The following is an 11,631-nucleotide window of genomic DNA, read 5'->3' on the forward strand; positions in this document are numbered from 1 at the left end:
AAAAAAAATACCGTCATGTACCGTGAAACCGGTATAATTTTGAGAAATACCGTGATATAAATTTTTGGTCATACTGCCCAGCACTAGTATGAGATCTCCTTTACTAAGGCGGGACTCTTATTTTGACAGCTTTTCTAGTCTACGGAGCTATATGGGTAATGAAAGCACCCAGTTCTTCAGATTTAAAGTTTGTCAGTTTATTAAGCACCCCCCGAAAAGGCATGAGATCTGTATATATTTGTTTACTGTTAGTTGTAATAAGTGTTTTGTGTAATTCGCTGTATGGTGATGATAATGCTAGTTATATAGTTATATTATAGTTATAATGATGATAACAGAGAGAGAGTTTAATGTGCACTTCTCGTGCTGTGTTTTGCTTATCTCTTATGGTGATTTTTTTGGAGTGAAAAAGGATGCAATAAACTTAATAAAACATCAGTAAAGTATTGGTCATCATTCAGATGAGGTCCGCTACACTTATGAAAGTTACAAAAGTTATTTAGTCAAGAATAGTGTGCGATCTTTTGTCTTTTGTTATTTGATTAGCATTAAAGTGCAGACAGCAGCGCTAGGATTATGCAACAGACATTATACAGCTCAGTGCCTTCATGCAGTTAATTAATAAACCATAGGTTTGTTATATCGGCCTTTTTCCTCATATAGCCGATATGCCGATGGTTGTAAATTGAGGAAAAATCAGCCGATACATCGGTGCATCCCTAATATATAATATATGTGTGTATATATGTGTGTGTGTGTATGTATAATATATATGTATATATATATATATATACACACATATGTCTTCTATGATATCATATGATATCTCCACCATCGGCCCCCTGCTCTCCAAGATATTGGCTATAAAATCTTTATTATTTGACCACTTGTTGCAGCCCTAGTCATATAACTTCTGTTCTTTTTAGTTGAGAATTCCAATACGTTGGACCTGGATTTCAAGTTCATGGAGGATATTGAAAAGTCTGAAGCACGCATTGGCATTCCAAATACTCAGTACACCAAGCAAAACCCATTCATTTTCAAATTGGAGGACTACCAGGATGCTGTCATCATTCCAAGGTACAAAAGTAACTTGTGAACTCTAAGTCTTATTGCCCTTGCAATTAAGCTCTCATTGATGACGTATACTGTGCTTTTGTTTTCACTGAAGTTGAACTCTACCCTTCTGTCCCATTCCTCTCTCTAAGGTATCGTAATTTTGACCAGCCACATCGGTTCTACGTGGCTGACGTTTACACAGACCTCACCCCGCTCAGTAAATTCCCCTCTCCAGAGTACGAGACTTTCGCTGAGTACTACAAAACCAAGTACAACCTGGACCTGTCTAATGTTAACCAGCCCCTACTGGATGTGGACCACACATCTTCAAGGTAGGAAGGAAAAAAAAAAAGACGAATTCTGGTATGTGCTCTTTTTTTCCTCCCTAAGAAATTCATTATATGTCCATGGTGGTCTTTTCCTGTAGATTGAATCTTTTAACTCCCCGGCACCTTAATCAAAAGGGGAAAGCCCTTCCTCTCAGCAGTGCGGAGAAGAGAAAGGCCAAGTGGGAAAGTCTACAAAACAAACAGGTATTAACTGATGGAACGAATTTATGGTGATAATTATAAGCCATCATACCTGAATTAAGTCTAATCACACCGCTTATTCGAGTATTTCCTCCCACTGAGAGCAGTAACGGACAAACAGAGGTTTGACTCACATCAGATAACAGTTTTTGGTTGTATTTCTCTTCCGTCTGCTTAGATTTTAGTTCCAGAGCTCTGTGCCATTCACCCCATCCCAGCCTCTTTGTGGAGGAAAGCCGTCTGCCTTCCCAGCATTCTCTACAGACTTCACTGCCTTCTGACGGCCGAAGAGCTGCGGTCTCAGACAGCCATTGACGCTGGTGTAGGGGCTCAGACCCTGCCTCCTGATTTCAGGTCAGATAAATAAAATCTACAAATCATATGCATAACACTCATTCACTGTTTTCCAAAACCAAGTTGGCTCTCTCCATAGACATCATTTTAAGGCATTGTAGGCACATTCTTGATACAAAGGCTGTTCTAAAAGGTATTATACATAGTTTTGTCAATTCATCATCATAGGAAAATTTACTTTGCAGTGGAGAAAAAGTGGCAGAAAATGTTTTATTCTGTAATATTGTTAAAAATGTCTAATTAGTGTTTAAAAAATATATCGCAAAGGCTGATTTATTGACCATTATTTACCAAATTTTAATTCAATTGGCATTGGCTGGTGAGTTTTTCTGTTTGGCCGATACATTTGAAAGAAGGTCCTCTATTTTGACACCGTTGATAATGCAGGACTTTTATTTTAACAGCACTGAGAATGCCAGCACCTGAGTGCAGTATAAATGTATTTTTAATTTGTTTATTTTACAGGCTAATTTTTTTTTTTAAATTTCCATTTTTTTCATGTTGTTCATTTTCAAATGATTTATTTCTAATTTAGTAAATATAAAGTAACGTGTACAAATTTTAATGCAGTATTTATTTATTTTTTACTATTAAATAGTGATATCATATGTCAACTTTATATCTGGGATATAATGAAATGAAATCCATTGTGATCAACCACTAATTGTAATTGTAATATTGGCATGTGCAATTTACTTTTATTCTTATTAGAGTGTCGTATAGTTAGCTTAGCAACATGCTAACATCAAACTCTATTGGATTCATTTGTAACTCGAGTCATATGTGTGGCACAGCGAGTTACTGCCTTTATAAAGTGTTCCAATTAATTTGTAAGATAACATCTACCTTAGAAAGCAGCTGACTTCAGCAATCTCTGCATTAAAGAAAGTGCTCCTATTTGAGTCCTAATCTCATTGAATATTAACCCCAGGTATCCAAATTTGGATTTCGGATGGAAGAAATCCATCGACAGCAAGTCTTTCATTTCCTGCTCCAGTGCATGTATGGAAGACGACGATCACTGTAAACACGGCACAAGCTCAGATTCAGACCACACTGCCCTGGAGGGCTGCAACACGGAGGCCTCCCAGCCTCCAGAGGGCGCTCTCCCCTGTGAGAACTGCAACACACCAGATGAAAAGCTAGAAACCCACATGCTCCCTGCAACTGATCTCCAGACACCGAACAAAGACAAGAGCAACTGCGTTTGTTCCCGAAACCTCCCTAACGGCACTCGGGGTGACCGCGACGACCTTCCACATAGACATGACATTTGCCAATGCTCTCAGCTGGGCCCTCTGGAGAGTGACCTATCAACACAAACCACTACCTCAGTTCCTGTGCGGCCCTCCCCAGTCGGCGAGCCACAGCCCCAGCCCAGCGATGAATGTATCCCAGGCAGGAACTCAGATCTCTGTGACGGACATGTGAAAAAACCTACCTCAAACTGTTGCCCCAAACCAGAGCCGGCAACCAGCACCACAGCACCTTCAGAAGTGTCATCAGAGGTCTCTGACGTAACATCTACATCAGCCTGCACAGGTCCAGCCTGGGATTCTCCCAAAACCTTGGGCCCCAACCCCGGCCTCATCTTGCAGGCCCTGACCCTCTCCAATGCCAGTGACGGCTTCAATCTGGAGAGGTTGGAGATGTTGGGTGACTCTTTCCTGAAACACGCCATCACCACCTACCTGTTCTGCACTTACCCTGACGCCCACGAGGGCAGGCTGTCATACATGAGAAGCAAGAAAGTAAGATTCAGCCATAATGACAAAGATCAACTGCAAAGTTGCAAAAATCACCACATAATAATGCATTGCAAGTTTTACATGAGAATTATTTTTTACCAATCTTATATATTTGCAAATCAAGTTATACTTGATTTAAAAACATTTTTTTTTACTGCTTTGATAGTTTCTTTATTTTAATTTTCTTTTAAATATTCTTAAATATTATACTTAGTAGTATGCGCTATTCTTACATTTTTATTAAATATTATAACTGCACTAAAAAAAGTTTTTTTAACTTGTAAATTAAAACCGATTACTAGAGTGCATTTAACAAGAAAATATTATTTCAGTTTTTCTACTTCAGTTAAGTTCAACTCGATGTGTTACTTGCTGTTTCTTTGTAATTGTGACATTTCTATTTAATTGTTTCTATTGCTATTTTTTCAGCATAGAAAATGTCCTTTAAATATTTTTTAAAAATAATTTTTTTAATTTTTGAAGTTTATTTTTAATACAGTATACTTAAATATGCATAATACTAAGCAGTATTCTTATGTATGAATAAATTGTGTTATTAAATATTATTATATGTATTATTATATATTGATTCTTATTTCCATAATTTAGGTTGAAATTAGTGCTGGGCAACGATTAATTGCGATTAATCGCATCCAAAATATGTGTGTGTACTGTGTATATTTATCATATATCATGTACACAAACACCTTTATTTTGGATGCGATTAATCATTGCCCAGCACTAGTTGAAATTAATTCAGCTACTGGTGTTAAATTTAATTTTTTTTGTTGGTAATGTCAGCCTTAGTTGTGCTATGTATGTTTACTTTTTATAAATTAGAGTTACTTTTAAGTTCATTCTTGTAAAATAATGTACCTTTGCTTTGTGCTAATAGAATATTCACCATTTAAAGTCTAACTAATGAATTTGTAAGACTTGCATACTGAACTGTGTTTGATTTTCATCACACAAAGCTTTGCAGTTACTGGTGTTTTATTGAAAAGAATGTCATTTTATTTAAATTACTGTTACCATTTATATAAAGCCCTCATATTTATTTAAATTTACTGTTTAATTTATTTTTACTTCACATGTTAAATGGGAAAACAAATTTCTTTTGCTCCAATGTCTCCAGGTCAGCAACTGTAACCTTTATCGCCTGGGCAAGAAAAAGGGCCTTCCTAGTCGAATGGTGGTATCCATATTTGATCCCCCGGTAAACTGGCTTCCCCCGGGCTACGTCGTGAATCAGGACAAAAGCAGCACAGACAAGTGGGACTCAGATGAGGTATGAGTCAGAGAGCATCTCCATTTGTTTACCAGATAGCTCAAGTCAAGCTTAACCCAATATCAACATGCATCTTCATGCACAATTACAAGTTTGTTTACATGGCTCTGTGCCTTCAGCTGAGGAACATCTTGGCAGCGTTGAGCTGCAGCTGTTTCCTGTCATTGCCACCAGAGGGCAGGTTCATCCTTTCTGGGTGAAGCTAGTTTCACAAAGGAATTTATTCGTGCAATTGTTTGTTTATTATACATGGAAAAGATTAGAAAGTTCAACATGACACACCTTTAGTTTGATTTTAAACTAATGGCAACAAATCTTTCTCAATTAAATTGTCATCTCCAGGGCAATTACTTCCAAACCTCTGCACGCAAGAAATGGATATAAAGTAAAAGGTAGCAGCTTAACTAATTTTAGATTAAATATAGTAATGCCAACCTACTGAAATTTCTGTAGAGTTAGGAAATTACTCTTGAACAAATTGTATTTGTTTGTAAAGTAAAAAGTGTTAATAATAATGCAATGACAACATACAAAAGAACAAACCTAAGATTAATTGTCTATCATTCAAACCATGTGCAAATATGAAGACCTTAAAAACTAATTTCAGTGTATGAATGTATGCTTTATATTTTGGGAAGAACATTTTAAAATGTAGGCTAATATTTATATTTTAAACTATATAAATTGAAGATACACTACCGTTCAAAAAAAAAAAAATATATATATTCATTTAGATGCATTAAATTGATCAAAATTGACAGCCAAAACATTTATAATATTACAAAAGATTTCTATTTCAAATGAATTCTGTTCTTTTGAACTTAAAATAAAAGGTATCATGGTTTCCACAGAAATATTAAGCAGCACAATGGTTTTCAACATTGATAATAATAAGAAATGTTTCCTTGACTTCAAATCAGCATATTAGAATGATATCTGAAGGTTCATGTGACACTGAAGACTGAAGTAGTGGCTGCTAAAGCTTATATCAAAAATATAAAACAGTTGTTATAACTGGAAATACAATTTCACAATATTGCACCGTTTTTAGTGTAATTTTGATCAAATAATTGCCGTTTTGGTGAGCATAAGAGACTTAAAAAAAATTTACAAAATCTTTCCAATCCCCTAATGTTTTTCACATTATTGAAACAAAAGCAACTTTTATTCTATAATTTGAAAAATTATTGTTATATACAGTATATTGTTATATTGTGTTTATAGATTGTTAAAATCTTATCACATTGCATAAATGTATCATGGAATTCAAGATATCTGCAGACCTTAACCCAAGGCACAATTCAAAGAAGCATGTCAGGTCATGAAGAGGTGCCACAATTATTTAAAATGAAATATCTGAAATATTAAGTAGAAGCCACAGTTTTCCATCTGTGTTTAAACATATGTGATGTATTAGGACATGTGCAGAGAACCAAGTAAGAAAAATGGAAAGAACTCTGCTTCTGGTTTCTACCAGCCCTCTCCATGGTTTCGACAGAGACTGGCTGTATGTTTTGGGTCGCTCTGTGTGGTTCAGTGTGTATATGTATGGTACGAGTGGACTAAATTTGCCTCGGGTGCTGTAATTTTAAGTGTCATTTCCATGTATTATTACAGTATAAGGTGTCAAGGGTATTAACAATTTAATGAATATGCAATAGACGTTTTCTCATATGGTCAGCGTTATGGCATATTAATGATAAAAAAATGATTTTTAGGGTACATTTCAGCTTTTGAATCACATTAGATTGGATGAGTCATGGACTTGGACTGGAAGCCTCGGCTCTGTTAGAGCTCTCCTGAGCAAACAATACTGTGGTTGAACTAAAACACTTTTAAATTGTAATCTTTGCAAATCTGTTGTAGATACTGAGCCTTGGCTTTACAGGGCTCTTGGACCCAACGTTCCTTTCATGATGTTGTTTGGTTTGTTTTGTTTAAGCTCTAAGACATTGGGAAATCTGTTTTTGTTTCTCAGAATAAAGATTTGGCCAACGGAAAAGCCAGTGATGATGACGACGACGAGGCAGAGGCAGAGGATGTGGAGGTTGAGGCGTCTAAAGAAGAGGTCAGTGTGGAAGATGAGCTGGAGTACTTCTATGAGCACATCAGATTCATCGATAACATGCTGATTGGCTCCGGCGCCTTCGGGAAGAAGATCTCCCTCCAGCCGGCCGAGCCTGGCTACGAGTGGAAAGCTCCCAAAAAAGCCCACAACTCCCACTTTTCCCCAGACGGCGGCACTGAGGAGTTCGATTACAGTTCCTGGGACGCCATGTGCTACCTGGACCCCAGCAAAGCTGGCGAGGAGGATGACTTCGTGGTGGGCTTCTGGAACCCCTCCGAGGAAAACTGTGGCACAGATATTGGGAAGCAGTCCATCTCCTACGACCTCCACACTGAGCAGTGCATCGCCGATAAGAGCATAGCCGACTGTGTGGAGGCCCTGCTGGGATGCTACCTCACCAGCTGTGGGGAGAGGGCGGCCCAGCTGTTCCTGTGCTCCCTCGGCCTGAAGGTGCTCCCGGTGATGAAGCAGAGTTCAGGGGGGTCGGCCGAGCTGCAGTACGGCTGGCTGAAGATCCCTCCTCGCTGCATGTTTGACCACCCGGATGCCGAGTGGACCCTCAACCACCTCATCTCTGGCTTCGAGAACTTCGAGAAGAAGATAAACTACACGTTTAAAAACAAGGCATATCTTCTGCAGGCTTTCACTCACGCCTCGTATCATTACAACACCATCACAGGTCCGTTATTTACACAGATTGTGGTCCGAGTCCAACAATATTTCCTTTAGTAATTTTAAGGAAACACCCGCTCCCCAACCTTACTAAACACAAACAGTACTGCTTTTGGAATTTTTATTTAAAAATAAAAAGTACTGCTTCTGTTCTTTATTTAAATGACCACTCATTACAACAAATACAAGTATTATTATTATATTTTATGTTATGTAATGTATAAGAATAAGAATAATAAATGTATAATTTAATATAATAATATATTATTTATTGTTCAAATTATTATTAGTAGTAATAATAATAATCATAAAAAAATAATAAGAATAGTAATAATAAATTCATTAAAACAATTGGATATAATGTACAATATTATATTAAATTATGTTTTAATTTATTACTATTATTATTATATAATTCATAATAATAATAAATTAAATGTAAAATTTAATATAATAATTACTTATTGTTATAATTAATAATAAATTCCTTAAAACATATAATTGAATGTAATAATATACATTATTATATTAAATTGTTTTAATTTATTACTGTTATTATTATTATTATGTTAAATTATATAATTTGATACTAATAATGATTTATTCTTTTATATCATAAAATAAGCTATTTAGAATTTACTATTATTTTTATTATTACTGTTATTATTTTTTTTATTTTATTATTTATTATTATTACTACTACGACTACTACAACATATTTTTATGTAATTAGTTGTCATTTAAAGAAAGGTTTTACATTATGGCTTATATTTAATATAATAATGATTATTATATTCAATTATATAATAAAATATTATGCTTTATCTTATAACCACAGTTGATTTAGGTTACTCACATAAAATATATTGCATAGAATTTACAAAAAATATTTAGTACTGGTATGCCTAGCAACTCCCAAGTGTGAGATGAAGTATTCTGATTTATATAAGTATCTATTTCAATTCAGCTTTTTTTTAATATTACATCAAAAAATCAGACTGATGCAGTTAGATCAGTATATTTGATTCAAACCAATAATTCAAGAGATTTTTTTTATATAATTATTTGAAAGATGCGGCTCAAGAATCATTTGTCTATAAATCGGTATACACGCATTGCACTGTATGTTTGTTGCACCTAGTGTTGTTTTTGGCGGCCTGTTTTAATTTTAGTTTTAGTCTAGTCTTTGTGTGAAGCTGTCATTTTAGTTTTTATTAGTTTTAGTCACGTTCATACTCTTTTTAGTCTAGTCAAGTTTTAGTCAACTAAAAGTCTTGAGCATTTTAGTCTTATTTTAGTCAGAATTATCCATGACTATTTTAGTCTAGTTTTAGTCGACGAAAACTGATGACATTTAGTCTAGTTTTAGTCAATGAAAATTGTATTTTAGTCTCTTTTTAGAAATGCAATTCTATTTAACCCAGTCAATATAGTATAAGTGCCTAGTAGTATAGACGGAACCAAAATTTTCTTTTAGCCAGACCCATTTCAAACAAGGTTATCTTATTATATTATTGTTACCTTATAGACTCAAGAATACATCCATTCCAGACACGGAAGACGCTCTGATTTGAATTTACAACATTTATTTTACCAACCAAACATGTTAGAAGTACACACACATAAATTTAAATAAAGACGAACCCCCAGCTGGCCGGCCATCAGTCCCTTTCTCTGTGTCAGACTTAACTTTGTTTATTTAGTCATAATTTTCGTTGACGAAAGCAACACTAGTTGCACCTGGCAAGAACAACTCCACAGAAAACAAATACTATATTTTCACTTGTGTTTTTTACAATCACTTCATATTTCTTGTGCTGTGACCCTGTTGTATTACTGTTCTGTGATTTTAATGGTCTCTTTTTAACCTTCTTTGTTCAACTCTGAACTTTGAACAGATTGTTATCAGCGGTTGGAGTTCCTTGGTGATGCAATTTTAGACTACCTCATAACAAAGCACCTTTATGAAGATCCCCGGCAGCACTCCCCAGGCGTGCTGACCGACCTGCGCTCTGCACTTGTCAACAACACCATATTTGCTTCCCTGGCTGTCAAGTACGATTACCACAAGTACTTCAAAGCTGTCTCGCCCGAACTGTTCCACGTGATCGATGATTTTGTGCAATTTCAGCTGGAGAAGAACGAAATGCAAGGAATGGATTCGGAGGTGAGCTATCATCTCAGCGTTATCTGTTAAAGATATTAGGCCTTGGAAATGATCGTTTCATTTATGCCATTGTCAGCATATATATGGATAATATTTCATAAAGATTTAGTACCGTGACATCCTATCACTAGTGGTCATCGGGAATCTGGTCTGTGTTTGTATTTGTTTTCGTTTTTGGCTTGTAAAAATGCAGTTGGATTTAATTTATTTTGAAATGGTTATCTTGGCACTGAATCTGGCCTTGTTTGACTGGAAAGCATTTTATGCCTAAGGGACAACACTGGATACTGAAAGAGGAAAGACAAATTGAATAAAATAAGTAATGTTCCCCTTAATTACATAGCTGGGTAATGTTGTCCCCAATATTGGACATTTAGGTCTTTTAAGCGTAATACTAAAAGTAATTGATCGCAGTTCATTTTGAGAGGAAATACCATTACAGTACAGCAATGCTGTCAGTTCACATTTTAAGTTACGACCACAGTTCTATTTTTCTGCAAACCATTTTCTGCTGTTGTTGTGTGTGATTAGTTTGGGGATATGAATTTGACATGGATAAGCACAGTTCTCTGTCCTGAGAGGAAACACTTATTTTCTGAGTATGCGAATGGGGAAAAAAAAAAAGAAGTGGAATTGTTTTTGCTCTCTCATAGCTTCGCCGATCGGAGGAAGATGAGGAGAAGGAGGAAGACATTGAGGTCCCCAAAGCAATGGGAGACATCTTTGAATCGCTAGCTGGTGCAATTTACATGGATAGCGGGATGTCACTTGAGACAGTTTGGCAAGTGTATTATCCAATGATGAGGCCGCTCATAGGTAAGGGCCAAAGACGTACAGACGAGTAAATCAGTTCTGCATTTCTGTTCCGTCTGATTGTCTGCCGGCTCATGTGACGAAGACCAGAAGTTCAGTCATTTCCAAACGTCGTGCCATTTTTATGCGTGATGAAATGCCAGATTGAAATGCTCTGCTTTTGTTTTCGCCTCGTTTTCTAGAAAAATTCTCCGCTAATGTCCCTCGATCCCCAGTGCGTGAACTCCTGGAGATGGAACCAGAGACGGCAAAATTCAGGTGGGGATGTCTTTCCCTTATACGCAAGCAACCTCTTAACATAATCACCTGCAGAATACATACACAGTAGCCATAATTTGAATGTGCAAAACACTGTAAAAGTTACTGTATCAATGTGGTTGAGACTGAGCAATATGAGGTCATTTTAAAAATTCTCAATTTCCATGTTCCTGCAACGTCCCTGTAAGTTTGGAAGCTGGAATGCGAGTAAAGCTGGATTGATACCAACATTTTGGCTTTGGTGTATAAGTATCAACACTAAATGAGCATTTTAGCCTTGTGGGAATTATTTTTAATATTATCAAAAATGTGTAGTTTTATATTATTTATATTAATTACAAATATGTATATTTAAAAAATATTACATTATTAATATTAATTATATATACATTCTTATTATCATTATTTTTAATAATAATAAGATTTTTTAAAATAATTGTATTATTATTATTATTATTACATTCAAATAATTTAATAAATATAAGTAATTTGTTTTGCCAATTATATTGTGAATGGTAAATTTCTGTTTTACTACCAATATACCCCACAATATAAATTATGCTTGATGGTTGCTTAAACCTAATTTATCTTAATTTATTATTATTTTTATTATTATTATTGTTATTCTGTAGTCTATGTATCCACATTTTTGGGTAAATCTCATTGTTAAAAAG

At 35.4% G+C, this 11,631-nt stretch overlaps 1 protein-coding gene across 2 annotated transcripts in view; it reads left to right on the plus strand.

Annotated features, from left to right (window-relative positions):
• Positions 1-11,631, plus strand: part of LOC107668604 (endoribonuclease Dicer-like) — a 40,315-nt gene that overhangs the window by 23,841 nt on the left and 4,843 nt on the right. For both annotated transcript variants that reach the window (XM_016460544.1, XM_016460542.1), the window contains exons 19-28: positions 927-1,080; positions 1,209-1,391; positions 1,487-1,592; positions 1,768-1,943; positions 2,875-3,694; positions 4,827-4,979; positions 6,958-7,726; positions 9,618-9,886; positions 10,540-10,702; positions 10,882-10,957. In XM_016460544.1, coding sequence (XP_016316030.1) covers positions 927-1,080; positions 1,209-1,391; positions 1,487-1,592; positions 1,768-1,943; positions 2,875-3,694; positions 4,827-4,979; positions 6,958-7,726; positions 9,618-9,886; positions 10,540-10,702; positions 10,882-10,957 — 2,869 coding nt within the window. The remainder of the gene's footprint in view (positions 1-926; positions 1,081-1,208; positions 1,392-1,486; positions 1,593-1,767; positions 1,944-2,874; positions 3,695-4,826; positions 4,980-6,957; positions 7,727-9,617; positions 9,887-10,539; positions 10,703-10,881; positions 10,958-11,631) is intronic.

Source organism: Sinocyclocheilus anshuiensis, unplaced genomic scaffold (assembly GCF_001515605.1).
Source record: "Sinocyclocheilus anshuiensis isolate Anshui unplaced genomic scaffold, SAMN03320099.WGS_v1.1 scaffold2047, whole genome shotgun sequence".
Taxonomy (NCBI): Eukaryota; Metazoa; Chordata; class Actinopteri; order Cypriniformes; family Cyprinidae; genus Sinocyclocheilus; species Sinocyclocheilus anshuiensis.